The sequence below is a fragment of the Pseudopodoces humilis genome, chromosome 2 (assembly GCF_049639895.1).
Source record: "Pseudopodoces humilis isolate 2021_Gansu_Grassland_sample_001 chromosome 2, ASM4963989v1, whole genome shotgun sequence".
Lineage (NCBI taxonomy): Eukaryota > Metazoa > Chordata > Aves > Passeriformes > Paridae > Pseudopodoces > Pseudopodoces humilis.
The window spans coordinates 69,318,625-69,334,217 of record NC_142201.1 but is presented as its reverse complement, the minus strand read 5'-3'; the positions used below and the strand labels follow the sequence as shown (position 1 = coordinate 69,334,217).

Here is a 15,593-nt window from a genome sequence, read left to right as displayed (position 1 = left end):
ATATGTATCTACAGGAATTACGTATAACCTGTAAACGACTACAGATAAAATCAAAGAATCATTACAGCTGGAAAAGACCTCTGAGATCATCAGGTCCACCCTTTGACTGAATACCACCATGCCCCCTAAACCTTATAGCAAAGAGCCATATCTACTCATTTTTGAACAATTCCAGGCATGGTGACCCAAACACTTCCCTGAGGAGCCTGTTCCAATGCTTAACCATCTTTGCTCAAGGATAAAAGCTTTGAGGAAAGTACAAGTGCCTGTGTAGAGTTTTAACTGCTCTGTATGACACTTCCCAACATTTGCAATCATGGTAATTATATCACAGCACAAAAATAGCCCCAAAAAATTCTTGCATAGACATTTCTCTGAAAAATGGAAGAGATAGATCCTTTACAAAGAAAGGCGTAAGACTCTTAAGATCAAAAACGCAGCATAAACTATAAGCAAGTATGTCACAGGAAAAGTAGATGAAAAACGTATAAAAGGAGTATTGTTTCATACCATTAAATGATGTTTATATTTCAGCTCCTCATGTCCTTAAAGAAGATTCTGTTACTATCTTGACACTAAAAATATTTTTCTTGCTGATGTGTATCAGTGAGCAGTTGAAATACCACAGTAAGTATTATCAAGATCAGTTGTACTTTTAATCCATTATAAAACTGAAATTCGATTTTTTCCCTAAAAATAAAAATGCCATTGTATAATCACCCAATGTCATATTGACATTTTTTTATTTTTAGTAATTTTAAGGAGGCAGGAAGGAAAAGAACAAGTTAGTCTTTGATGTCTGTGGTTACAACAGTAAGGAGCTAGAGACTTTGAGAATAATTTAAATCAAATCAATTTATCTTGGTTGGTACAACATTAGAGCAATAAAGAGGTTCACTTTTACAAGGAAAAAAAAAAATCGATGAATGAGCAAATGCATAAAAAAGAAGAGCAATGATCATCTGAGTGGCAGAAGGTGACTTCCCATCTCTAAATTCTCCTTTTTACATCATCTGCTTTTCTGGCAAGTGCTTTATACCGGTGTTAAAACTCTATCTATACAGGTTTAAAACTCTATCAAATATACCAGTTACACTTTTTTCTGCCTTAGCACACGTGGAAGTCACACTACCAAGTGCAGGAGACTAGAAAATCTGAGATAAAAAGACATTGTTAGACCATCACAGAGGTAGTGTTCTTCTTGACTAAAGAGGAATGGCATAATTGAGGCACAACTTAACCACCTAGATCCACAAGAATGATTGTGGATTGTCCATGACCAAGCACTGGAGATATTCAAGAAACATCTGGACACAATCCTATGCAATGTGCTCTAGGAGGACCCCAGTTGAGCAGGGAGGTTGGACTCTCTGTGATCCCTTCCAACCCATCTTGTGTGATTCTGTGATTTACAAAAGCAGAAGCTTCAACTCCTTATGTATGCCACACAGAAGCTAAACATTCTCCAAGTGCCAATCCAGTATCTGAAGGGTGCCCAGGTTTGGATGCCAAATGTTAAGTCACAAAAAGATCTGCCAAACTGCAGCTCTGGGAAAGGAGCCTCCCTATCACAGGACAGGGTTTCAGATCGGACTTGCAGAAGTGGACACAACCCCAAACACTGAAAAGTGGAATCTGCTTAACTGCAACTGTTTCATCTGAATGGCTTAGGCTGAAGATAAGTAAAGCTGGTAATATGCTAAATCCTACCCTGAAACCTTACCATTTCCTTTGAGCAGGCATTACACACCTCTTTGCTCAGCATCCAACTTACTTCAGCAGCTATGCAGAAGTCCCTGAAGATCTGTCCTTGCTACCAAGCAGTGAGACCAAACAGGGAATTGTTACTAGAGTGACCAGGTTGTGCAGAGAAGCCAAAGGGAAGGTGGCTTTCTCCTTTCAGCTGGCTCTAGCCTGGTTCCATGAGCTGAACAGCCATGAGTGGATAAAGGACATTTTCAAATACGGCATCATCCAAAAGCAAATGCTTTCCAAGATGGTCTGAGATTTAACCCAAAGCAGAGCCGATCAGGAAATGCGCACGTTTCTCATTGAAACAAAAAGTGCTGAAGCAGCATTGTACTACACTTTTTCTCACCACAGAGACTGTACTAGGCACCTAAATATTTCACACAGGAACGGGTGTCTGTAAGTCACCAGCAATGTCACTGACGCTTCATCTATGCCCAAGCAAAACATACCACAGCTGAAATCGGAATGCACCTTGGTCCTACAGAAGTCAGCCTAAGTCCTTTGGGAGCAGAATTCTACCTTCAAAGTCTTCCATTTCTGTACATATATTTTTGTTTGTTTGTTTATGAAGTAGTTGGCAAACAGTTTCCTAAATAAACCTCTTAAGAAACCTCGTGATTTACCTCTCCGCAGGCTCACTGCAGTGCCTGATGCTCTCCTCGCTCTTGATCACGGGACAGACGCCCCTGACCGGCGTGGTGGGGTGGGGGCACCCCTGTCTCCCCTGCACCGGCGGTACTGCCCTCTGACTAGAAGAAATTTTCCTGTCAAACCTATCAGAGCCGCGAGAACGGCGGGGGACGCCGTGCCCCTCGGGGCCGCTCACGCCGCGGGTGCCGGGCCCCGGGGTCGCGGCGGGATGCCTGGCAGGTGCGGCAGCGCGGGTGGCAGCGCCGGGCCGGGCTCTGCAGCGGGGGCGCGGTGCCCTTGGGGCCGGCCCGGGCGGGCAGCGCTGTGCCCGGGCCCCGCGGCACCGCCTCGCTGAGGGGAGCCCCCGAGGGCGGCACTGCGGGATCCCCGAGCGCCGCGGCCGGCGGGGAGCTGGGGCGGCAGGGCCGGCCGGCCGCGCCATGGAGGCGCCGCTGCCATCCCTTCCCTTCCTCCCTTCCCTTCCTCCCTTCCCTTCCTCCCTTCCCTTCCTCCCTTCCCTTCCTCCCTTCCCTTCCCCCGCGCCTGCCTTCCTCCGCCGCGGCGCCTCCTCCCCGCGCCGCTCCCGCCCGCCTCGCCTCGCCCTTTCCTCACCGGCCGAGGAGTGGATCTTGGAGGATTTCCGCCGCAGGGACATCTTCAGCGCGGTGTCCAGGCCGGCCCTGTTCGGCATGGTGCGGCCGGCCGGGGCGCGCTGGCCATGGGCCCCCCCGCACGCAGACGCCGCGCTGCGGCCGCCGGCACCGCCGCGCCCGGGCTGCGGGGGCGGGCGAGGCGCTCAGCCCTGGCCGGGCCCGGAGATGCCCTCCCGGGGAGCCGCTCACGGCTCCGTGAGCCCGCTGTGAGCCACCGCGTAAGGTGCCGTGAAGACAGGGCCTGGGTTTGGTGGGGGGTTTTGAGGTCTCTGTCTGCAACTAGTATTTTACTAGACATTTTAGGTGCGTAAAGCATCCCACGAAAGCCCCCGCTGGGATCAGGATCGCTAACCGGGCTTCTTTGTTCCGGTTACAAGGGCATCTTTCATCACTGTGGCATGTTGCCAGCCTCATCACAAAAGATGCAGCTCCTTCTCAAAATGTCCGGTAAATCAAGGATAAAAAAAGAAACAGAGGAAATATTCATCAATGTAGCACTTACAGCACATCACCTTTCTGTGCAAAACATTTGCAACCATGAGAACTTACCTATTAAGGGCAGGCAAAGAAGGAGCGTAACTTAATAGGAAAAAAAAAAAATTAGGTAAGGCAGCATCTCTGAATCTTTACAGATCCTGGTCTGCCACATCTTAGTGGGTTCTTTTCTCTACCAGATGAGCTTTGAGGTACAATGGTTTAAAAGAGGCAGAATCACCATAGGACAACGATATATTGAGTTTTGGGAAGATCTACTGCATAAGAAATGGGAAGGTCTTCTTGAAGGTCTGTGACAAGTGGCCCTAAGACTGTATGTAAACCACTTGACCCTACAGAGTTGGCTACCACTCATGATGGGTAACTTGGGTGTTACTTCAAAGATCATAAATAATACTAAACCTCTGAATCTTGCTGTACTTTGGTGTCCTCACATATAGTATAGAAAGTGATACTTTCTAGCTACAACTTCACAAAATGTTAGAAATAGAAATATTGTCGACAAACCACTTTGCACTTCCTAAACTCAAAGTAATCCAGAACGGTGGCATTTGACAGTGACTGCACTGAATGCATCATAGCCCACTGGAGATGTGTGCTATGCAACAGGACTGCTGCTGACAGATATTTCTTGCCTGTGAGAAGATTTTACTCATGGATTTTGTCACTCTGGGAGAAGTGGCCCAAGAGCTTTTGTGAATTAAATCATCCAGTAAGGACAATACCCAGTGCTGGCATTCCTGCATGGCTTTCCCATTTTAAGACCATGACATGGAGCTGGTTATCTTCATAACATCATTTTCTCCCTTAGCTTGTTCTTTCTCCTCTCCACAAATTATTTTCTATTATGGTCAGTATCTTTGTACCAGAAAAAATTGCCTGGGGAACAAGGAATCACTTCACATATATTGTTAGCTATCAGACAAGTTAAAGTGAAGTTCTCTTTGGGTTCAAGCTGTCAGCTCAAAGTCAAATAAATTGCTCCCAAAAAAAGACCAAAAAAAGAATGGCAACTCCTGGATTCATGTTTACTTTTTCATCAGAAATTAGCCCTCAGGTGACCTGTGTTTACAGTACACTTAAAGTATTGTGGACTGCCTACCTGTGAGCCCATGTAGCAGCTGAGCACATTTGTTCCTTCACATGCACTGCACTTGCTTTCACCTCTGCACAATCAATGTTCTTCAAGAGTGCTCCAGCTTGAAAACCATCTGCCTTGCAGCTGCAAGGGCTACTCACTCACCTACACTTGACTGCTTCAGTGCCTCAAGGAGATTTAATTGCCCACCTCGACATGGGCTGTATCTCCATGGAAAGCGCTTCCTGAGCATTTAATGACCAGGCATGGTCATGGAAGAAACAAAACACATTTTTGCCTCTGCTCAGAGTAAGGACCTCAAAGGAAACATGCCTGCAAAATCTGTCTCAAATCACAAGTGGATATAATCATATACTGCAGTTTAGTGGGACACTGAGGGGAGAAAGTGGACCGCAAAATTGTCCAAGGAAACCAAGTGTGCAGGATAATCTCGATAACTGAGAAAGAACCCGAGTCCTGCCCAGCAGGCTTAAGAGTGGGGCCTGCAGGAAAACTTAAGTGTGCAGTCCAGAGCAGTTGTGTTTCTGAAAGCTCATGTTCATTAGTAACCAGCTGACAAGCTGTGAGTTAGCCCTGAGCTTTGAGGAAAGAAACAGCTCATTCTGCTGTGCAGGACTCACCTTTGTAATTTTGTTATGCAATGCCTGTCTTTGTCATCATGCTGATGTGCACTAAATTGTGTATTATCGGACCATGAGTCATGGCAGTATTATTCCCTGGGGTCTGTCATAATGGCTCCATGGTTTGAATGATGTACCAAAAAAAAATTGAGTTGGTATTTTTCAAATTACAATGTGCTCACTTTTCTAGTATTTATAGCAATGTACTTTCAAATAGCTCAGTATGCATAATAATTATTTCAATGTAATAAATAAAGCAAAGGCAGGAAGAATGGTCCTGTAGTTAATGTGCCAGACTGGGAGACAGGATATCTTTATTCTATTTTTGACTGTGCCAGATGCTGTCTGGGACCTTAGAGAGATTTTTAAGCCCAAATTTCCAAAAATTCAAAGAGATGCATCCTCTGCTCCAATTACTAATATTATACACAGAGACTGGTTCTGTAAAAAAAAAAAATGGAAAGAAACACACATTACTCAGAATTTATTGGTGTAGTGGAAAACATTAACAGTCTAATCAAAGGTGAGAGTTAATTATTATCAAAACGAAAGAAAAAATGAAAAAAATGAAAGAATGCTACTACTACTTCTGAAAGAAAAAGAACAGAAATAAGAAACTATTTCAACTTTTTGTAGTCACACTCTCCCTGTCTGTGGTTTTTTTTTGGTGTGATGCTTACCCTTCCACTTCCCTCTGAGACCAATAGTCAACAGTGCTGGCCTTTGTAAAGCAGTGGGTGTCGGGGCTGCAGCTGGTCATTGGTGTCTTCCCAATAAATTCATTGCTGAGAAAAGCAAAGAACTGCTATAAGGCTATTTTTGTATGGTTTTTAAAATGCCTTCACACCTTGCTCTTTATACATTTGACTACTGCTCCACTTTACATCCAATTGTATTGTATGTGATGCCATTTATGTAGGGTACATTCTTGTTCTTTGTGTAATCTCTCAGCTATCTTTGTCCACTTCCCAGATCTGCACTGCTTTAGCTGACTGGTGACGAGCTCTTTGTAGCCCCAAGTTCTCCAGTGCCAAGGCTGTGCTCCTTTTTTCATCATCCTATGCCTCTATAGTGTCCTGTGAGTCCACTCTCAGGGGACTCTGCTGTCATACAAGGCCTGTATTCCTCTACGTGCTAATATGTTATGCATCGTTATCTTAGATATAAATGATGTTATACATCATTATATTAGTTATAAATGATGTTATACATCAATATGTTAGTTATAAACATCTCATTCTCCACAGTAGAACTTTTGTCACTCTCCATATAAAAGCCACAATGGCGCCATACAAAGTTAAACAAAAGTAAAACAATTAGAAATAGCTACCGTCCCATTATAGATATTGCTATTGCAACTAAGTAAAAGAAAGCCACAAACAGGTCAATAAAAGGTCAAACAAAATGAGGCTCAGTCCTGAGGCCTTGCAAAGTCAGGACAAAGCCTGTGGCCTCCTGCCAGCAGTGGTGATATTAGGCTACAGGATGAGAGTAATTGCGTGCCAGTTCTGCTTGTCTAGCTCTGCTTGTCTTAAAAAAAAAACAAAACAAACAAACCAACAAGATGAAAAACAACATAATAGACTCTCTTGGTCTTAAACCAAATCTTTGTGCCATGGTGCTTTGCCCTTGTTTACATGCACAGGATCATAATGAACATGATGCAGATAATATGCTGAGCTACAGGGGAGGTATCTGTCACTCATCATGACATTTTTTAAAAGGTTAAAAAAAAAAAAAGGTAAACGATCTGTTTCTAGACTGATAGAGAAAGTGTGCTTGGCATCACTCAGCTTGAGAAAATAAATGAAATAACTTAAGGATCTTCTTTTCAGAGATGCTGCTATCTATAGACAGATACAGGATGTGACCTTAAATATGTGAACATGTGTCAATGCATGCATGGCCCACCCGTAATCTCTTAAAGGAGCTGGAGTCTCCTACACTTCATAGAGCAGAAGGGGCTCAACAGTAACACTCTTCTACAGCTAACCATAACCCACGAATTTAACTTGAAGGTGGAAAAAAAAATACTATGAATTGCATATTCAGTGGGAGCATGGGAGAGGGGGGGAGGGGTAGAGAAAGGGTAAACTATTACCTGTAAGTGAAATGGGGGAAAAAAGATAAAAAAAATTGGAAATGTAGCCATCTTCACTATTTACGTTCCATTCAGGTTTTTCAGATTTTTGAATAATGACATATGTAAATAAAATTACAGTAAATAGAATAATCATATTGGTATGTTGGAAACTGAAATTTGTACTCATTTTGTAGCATGAGGTGATCTGTGGTTTCCCTGAAAATTACTGAAAAACTTAAAAATACAGAGCCCATTCTATTTCTGACACTAGTGAAACCAAATAAAGAAAATAGTGAAAAATAATGTATTTTTTTCTAGTATACTCAAGACTAAGAACTTATTATAACAAGTTCTTCACACCTGCAAGTTAGTTCAGGAAACAAATATCAGCATTATTACTTTTCCAGAATAACTCCAAGTTTGTATGGTTTTAAAGATATATTCAAAAGACAGTGAGCTAAAGTGGAGCAAGTAATTTTTATTCCACTATAATGGCATCAACAGAAAGAATTAATCAGGCTGGAAATTGATGGAAAGCTCTGTGTAGAACAACCCCCTACAAATGCTTTGCACAGGAAAGACATATGGTAGAGTAGACCATAGTTTTGATCTTAGCTTATATGGAGCCAAGTTTGTAGTTAGCTAGTAATTAAGAAAAAAATGTATTCTTAAGCAAAGAAGAATAATACTGAAGAAATTTGAAGTTTAATGAAAAAAATAATAGAATCTTAAAACAGCTTGGGTTGGAAGGGGCCTTAGAGATCATCTCATTCCAACCCCCTGCCATGGGCAGAGACACCTTCCACCAGACCAGGCTGCCCACACCCCATCCAACATGACCTTGAACACTTCCAGGGATAGGGCATTCACAGCTTCTCTGGCCAACCTGTTCCAGTGCCTCACCAGAATCACAGTAAATAATTTCTTCCTTATATCTAATCTAAACCTGTCCTCTGTCAGCTTAACATCATTCCCCCTTGCCCTGCCACTCCATGCCCTTGTAACAAGTCCCTCCCCAGTTCTCTGGTCAGCCCCCTCTTCAGGTACTGGAAGGTGCTTTAAGGGCTCCCTGGAGCCTTCTCTTCTCCAGGCTGAACAGCCCTCTCAGCCTATCTTCATAGGAAATGTTTAAGATGAGATTGATTTCCAGGATGTAAATAGTTCTCAAAATGCATGAGGTGCATTTTCATTATTTTGATTCACTTCCCTGTCCCACAGCTAGGTTTCTGGCTAATGTGAGTCCAATATTCTCTGGCTTTATAATCAATTATATTGGTGCAAAGGGAATCCAAGGCAGGTGTAAAATACTGCCACACTGATTTGGTGGCAGTCACTTTGTACAGCTGTAAACAAATGCAGAAAAATAAATGTTAGTCCCAAGGAGATGTTCTCAGAAAGTCTGAAAAGAAACCTGAGAGAATGGACACACTTGAGAGAATGTTAAGGTAAAGCATATTCTGGAGCTTGTGTGTAAATATTCTGAAATATATTTTGAACCATCTGCTATGGCCAAGGCACCGTATGATTAGAAATAATGGAATTCAGTATAGAGTTTATCTGTGACTTGGACTTTGCTTTAAATACTTTGATACCGGAAAAAAACAGTGTTGTATACAACATATAGTAAGTAAAAATAAAAAATAAATAATAAGAAGAAGAATTAAAAAATTAAACTAATTGAAATACCATTTATTATAACAGAGATGGAGAGGGACTTTTTACAAGAGCATGTAGAGACAGGGGCAACGGCACTGAAACAGGTTTCCCAGAGAAGTTGTGGATGCCCCATTCCTGGAGGTGTTCAGGGCCAGGAGCAACCTGGTCAAGTGGAAGGCATCCCTGCCCATGGCAAGGGATTTTGGTCCTTCCAACCCAAAGCATTCTATGGTTCTGTGATTCTGATATTGCATGCCCTGGAGACCAGCACTCACAGCTCTGCTTATTTGCAGTGTTTTGGCAGACTAGGATAAAAGGGACCTGGTCTCTGCCCTGCTGCTGTTCAGGAAACAGGTCCAGCTCGTGTCCTGCTACCTGACGTTTCTTCCTCTGCTGGGAGCCGTTTCTGCAGGCTGGAAATCTGCTTCTTGGACACGCGTCTGCAGGGAGCTTACAGAGAGGCAGTGTCATCATCCCTATTTCCCCAGGGCGGAGGAGGCAGAGGGAGCTGCGGTGGCTTCCCTCGGGCCATCTGGAGAAACAGTGCTCCGACGGGCTGGCGGTGTCTCTGCCCTGGGGAGAGCCGCGTTCCCCAAACTGGATCCCCAAGCGGGAGCCGCTCCAGCACCTCGGAGAGCTCCCGGGACCCGGCCGCGCCCGCAGGCGCCGCCTCCTCCGTCCCGGCGGTGCCGGCAGTCGAGCAGCAGTCACTGCTTTTGGCTTTCCTCGGCGTTATTTCAAACAGAGCTAATTCGTTTTGTTTCGAAGCTAGCATTGGTTTAAGGTCGCGTTAGTATCTCCACACCCGGAGAAACAAAGACCACGGGTGCACGTCCAAGGAGCTTCTGCCTTGCCCTCCCTTCCAGGGCAGCGCCGGCACAGCGGAGCTCAAAGGGAAATGGGTTTTTCCTTGGTCCTGGGTTTTTTCCTCCCTCTTCGGGGAAGCTGGGGCCCGGCTGAGCGTCTCCCCTAGCCTCCCAGGTTCACGGTGTGCAGAGTCCCAGAAAAGCTAACTTTAGTCATACCCCCCTCCCTGCTCAGGCTGCTCTGTCATATGAGAAATGCTCATGAGGTCTCGGCCTCGACAAGCTGCACCTGGACTAAGCCCCTCTCCAGCTTATCAGAAATATTGTCTGTTCCCAGCAAAGAGTGTTGTCTAATTATCATTTGTTTTTTAACAAGCATCCTTGGAAACTTATTTTTTCTTGCCTGAATAACAACCCAAGTGGAATCCTATTTCTGTTGATGAATTTTCTTTGAAAGTTACTGACTTGAATTGCAGCCTGTATGAAAAATAATTATGACTAAACCCCATTGTCTTATAACCCATGGACAGTGGTCCAAAGGGGGATCCTTTTGAGCTCTCAGTTCCCAAAAGATAAGGGATGTGTATGTCTCAAATACCGATGACCGGACAGCTGTGGAGCCAGCCAAGGACTGTTTGTAATAACAGACAAGAATTGTTGGTAATAATCAAGGACGACTGGTACTAGCATGCTGTGAGAAAAAACACATTTTGGCTGGAGAAGGGGTGCCAGGTGGAGGCAGGGCAGCACTTTTCCATGAGAAAGAACCACAGCACAGTACAGCAGAGTGCAGGACTGATTGGCAGGAAGTATACATGGTCCGTGGGATTGGCAGCTGGCTTTCCTCAGCATTATTTCAAATCAACCATCAAAGATTCCTGAAGCCCTCTGAGCCATTTCCAGAAAGGCCTAAAAGAACAGGTTGCATGATAATTAATTAACATGGAAAGTGAGAAAAGTGTCTTTGGGGTGGAGAAACTTGTCAATAATCCCAAGCCCAGGTGGTGCCCCCAGAGCTCGGACATCTCATCAGATGGACTGGCTCAACTGGATCACTGCATATCAGCTGGACTGATGCTGAAAAAGGATAGGCCTCTTATCAGCTGGATCAATGCTGGAACAAGGGCTGATGATGCCTTTTATCTCTCTTTTCCTCTTTCTTCCCCTTTCTTTTTCTCTTTTCCTTTTAAAAAATAATCTTTCCCTTTTTAATTAACCTCTTTAATTTCCCTTTTCCCTCCCACCCTATCTCTTTATCCAAAACCCACTACCATATGCCTAATTTTTCTTTTCCCTTCACCCTACCCCTTTACCCAAAACCCAGTGCCATGTGCCTGTGTGGCAGGTCTGGGGCTAACATACCAATTTCCACATCAAGTGTGTAATTTGGTAGTAAAACTCTCTGATTGTTTGTGGACCCTCGGACTTTTGTCGCTCCTTTTGACCGATGAGCATTTTCGAAGCTGAAGTGCTCGCTTCCCCTTGAGGGTGGGTTGTCACATGGTGCCCTATTGCCTGTACCCATCCCCTTCAGAGGCAGATCTGTGCTCCCAGACTCACCGCCAAGCCACCACTTGCTCCTTGTTGTCTGGCGCCCTCTCCTGCTGTGAGATATTTCCTCTTGGAAACCGAAGGAAATCCGAATTCAGCTGGTCCAGGCAGCACATGGGAATGCTGCTGGGGGCCCTGTGCCCTGGGGCACTGCACGGGCTCTTGCTCTCAGTGTGCTCCTGTCCAAAATAGTCCGGGTTCATTCAAGTTGTTCTGCCTTCATCATAGTGAGAAGGAATCTTGTCACGGTACTTGCTGAGGTTTTGGATGCCTCAAATTGTATCACTCACATCTCACAGCCTAGATCACAGAGAAAGGAGCTATACCTTGATTCACATCAGAGCACAGTGGATGCATGAGTGACTGAAATCAGCTGGGAGGTGAGAATCATAGTTTGAGATTCATGTAACAAGAAAAAAAATTAGTATTAGACTTGGAGATACTTTAAAATGAAGGGGGGAGAGGGCTAAATTTTAGAAATCCTTTGCTGAAATAATATGATTCTTTACTCTCACTATATATATTCAAATTAACTGCTACACATTATGCAGGTTAACTGCAGTGTATGCTCATACACATACTAGCAATTCCTACTCTTTCAGTGTTTATATATATTCTGATAACACTGAACAAACAGAATAAACTGTATGCAGAATGTGTTTAAGAACACAGCAAAAGAAATTGTACCAGCAGCCAAACTGCTCTATTCATGCATTACTCAGTCAGAAAAGGGCAAGACCTCTGTATTAAAATAGCAACATGATATGCTTTCCTGGGCACGCAAGCCTGAAGGTAAAGAGTGAGCCATTATTAATGGAGCTCAAATGTGTGTGAACTGCAAAAATAGCTCACAAGCTCTGTAAGGTACATCAGATGCTGTGCAAGGAAATACATCACAATGGAACTGGCCAAGTTGAAGTCATTACTGATGAGATGGAAAGGTTCAACACACAATTCAAGTGCTTTTCTTGGAAGTACAAGCGATATCATTTATCTGTCCTACTTTAATCGGGACAAGAACCTAAATTGTGGGTTATAAATGCCTGAAGTTCGGTCTTCAAAAGGACTGCTTTATAATAATGGGGCAAAGTGATCCCACATATCCCATTTTAGCTGTTCAACCTGTAAAAGAAAATCAAAGATGTATTTGTTTTGTTTTAGTGTGTATATGTTTCATTTTTGCACTTCAGGCAATTTACATTACACTAAAGATAAATTTAGTGCTGGGATAAACACCTTCTGGAATAAGTGTGAATGCCAAGGAGCAATGTGCACTGAGTATCTGGTGAACCTGCTCCAGGTCTCTTTCAGACTAGTCAAAGTTTAGGGTAAGCCCAGGGGAAAAAAAAAGAAATGGAAGAAATTTTGCTGTGAGGCACATTGTGTGTCCAAAAGGAGGGCTAACCCCATTCCCACTGTAAACATGAGCGGGCTGAAGAAAGTCTGCAGTGTGCTGGGCAGTGCTCGCCTGTTGTTGATGCTTTCTGCGAGCAGGCTGAAACCAGATTAACTGCACAGGATCTCAGGAGAGCTAATTATATTTTTAATTTTAAACACTCATCTCTGAGTGCTGCACTGGCAGCATGGCCGTGTCTTTTGTTCTGAATGCTGCTCTGACCACAGCTGGGTATGCACAGCTCCAGTTATAACCATGGTATATGACTAGATAACAATAATCCTGAGCTGACATTTGACTCCTCTCTCCCTTGAAATCCTGCAGACTACACTAATGTATGGTCAGTGCATTCAAAAGGAGAGTTGGGTCTCAAAGCCTCCTCAGGAACTGGTAAATCCTACAACCTACAATCAAATTAACGTCAGTGTCTCTTTTCTGGGGTGGATATTGAAAGAAAGGAAACTGGCAAGAATATGTACTATTTTTTGTGAAACAATAATCCAGAGATCTTCTGGACTGTTTGTCTGAAGAAGATCACAACTGCCTCTTTTTCTGAACAGGTGGTCTGTGGCACAGCTACAACAGTGCCCATGCTGGTCTGCCTGCAACTTTGTGACCTGACTCTCAGCTGGCTCCTCATCCATCCTGAGACAGAGCTCATGCATTCCTGCTGCTCTCACCGAAAAGGGCAGCTCCTCCCCATCGTTGTCCTTTCTAAAGAGCCTGTATCCATCCGTTGCAGCCCTCCAGCTGTGTGAGCTATCCCACTGGGTCTCTGTGATCCTGATGAGATCACAGCCTTTGAACTGCAAACAGACACGATTCCTCCTGCTTCTTCCCCACGTCTTCTTCAGATTGGCACTGGAGATGCTGCTTTCTTAAAGAAAAGTATCTGCCCCACCATACTGGCCTGTAGGGCCTGTTTTATTTGTGTGAACAGACCTGGGGTGAGTCCACTGCATTTCTCTTCCGTTAAGAAGTTTCTCCTGCCCACGTCACCTTGCACACCGATTACCAACATGGCCCACCATATCCTCACACGGTTGCGGGATGTCCTGCCCTGCCCCACATCATTCCTAGTTGGCCTGCTGGTCAGGTTGGTTTGGCTCTGATTAGTCACTTGGTAGTTACCAGATAACTGCAGCGGGTTACTTCAGCAGGAGCATGTGCATGGGGAAGTGGCATCTGATTTTAAAAGTGGAATAGTTATTTCCCATCAAGACAAAAGCATGAAGTGGCAGGACATAACCTGATGTCATTTACTGTTTCCTTTTATATTTTATTTATTTATAAATTTGCACATGTTGCTAATTGTTGTGCGTTACGTGGCAACACAGGAATCCACTTCTATGTGATACATTATTAAAGAAGATACTATTAGAGAGACATACAGGGCTACAATATCAGCTAGAAAGTCACCAATAGCATCACACATACAAGTAGAAAAACCTATTAATTCAACCTGGTATTTCTCTGTATTCCTCCAGGAGTCATGCTTAAGGCAGTGCTCTAGGTCATTTTCCACATTAAGGCCTTCTATAGACTCTGGATTAGTGCTAGCAGTTGAACTCCATTTAATATTTCATTCTAAATAAACTTATTAGTAAAAATTCTGCCCATATTATTTCCATATAAATTTACATTTTTTAATGTCACCACGGGATGAGGTAAATTGTTTGGAGGGTGGGGGTGGCAGAGAACTGCAGTTTTATTGCAGAAATGGAGGTAACAGAAGCCAATACAAAACTGAATCACTATGGTTTAATTGGTCCCATTAACACAGTATCTTGGGAAGAGCTGAGTAACAAATTACATGCTTTTCCAATGGAGGAGAAATAGTTGACAACTCTCACATGACAGGGTAGGAATAGAGTAGTGGAGGCTTAGTGTTTCTTTTCCCGCAGCCTACAATTTCTACAGAAAACTCTCACTGTACTTTGGGATATTCCCCTTAGCAGCTCAGTTAAACATACCCTGTCACAGATGATCTCATCTTGAGCCATGTAATCAACTGTGCTCTCACACACAGCAAAATTCCTACTTGAATGAAAGAAGGCACGAGGAATCTCCCCCTTCATCTCTACTGCATTAGTATAGCAATTGTAAGGATTAGAGTTAAATTTGACCTTGAAGAACCTGAGCAGCAAGGCAATAGTGAGCCAAAGGCAGGTTTCTATGTATGTGACTTTTCAATCAGGCAGATACCAAATATAAAAGGAAGTCATAAAGAAACAAGGAAGCAACAGAAGATGTATATATTTATATACTGTCAGCCTCAGGAGCTAACAGAAGTAAAAAAAAAAAAAAAAAGAAGTCAAAAAATAAGCTAGCTCTGATAATCACATTTAAATCTCCTCACCCTTTATTGCAGCTAAGGAAGTACCAAAGGGAGGGGGTCAACGTTTTTGGTAATTAACGCAAATTACATCAGAAGAGATCCTAATCATATCCTTAAATCATAATTTCCTAACAGAATTTCTTAAAACTGCTTTTAGGAATGAAAAGAAGCCCTTCTGTGGAACAAGTTTTCAACTTGCAGGACTGAAGTAGACATCCAATAGCTCACATGGGATTTTACAGCTACCCTTGAAAGGATGTCATGAGTGACACACCTGGCACAGAAGCATATTTGTCAAGGCCACTATCCACAGGCAGAGAAAGTCAGTAGGACTTGTTCATTTCAACTACTCTTTCCACTGCTCAGAATATACACACAGCAGATTACTGCACAATTCTGCATTTCTCTAGGGATTGAGATGCAGGTTGCTTGGAAGACAAACGTAACATCCAGCTTCTCCCAGAAAACCCTGGAGCACTGTGCTGGGTTTTCATGTACTGTAACAACTAACAGG

General features: G+C 43.6%; 1 protein-coding gene across 1 annotated transcript in view; it reads right to left on the bottom strand.

Moving 5' to 3' along the window:
* ATP8A2 (ATPase phospholipid transporting 8A2) overlaps window positions 1-3,114 on the bottom strand; it is a 315,299-nt gene extending 312,185 nt beyond the window's left edge. Inside the window, exon 1 of the mRNA XM_005516272.3 lies at window positions 2,995-3,114. Coding sequence (XP_005516329.3) covers window positions 2,995-3,073 — 79 coding nt within the window. The 5' untranslated portion in view covers window positions 3,074-3,114. The remainder of the gene's footprint in view (window positions 1-2,994) is intronic.
* Between the last annotated feature and the right edge of the window lie 12,479 nt (window positions 3,115-15,593).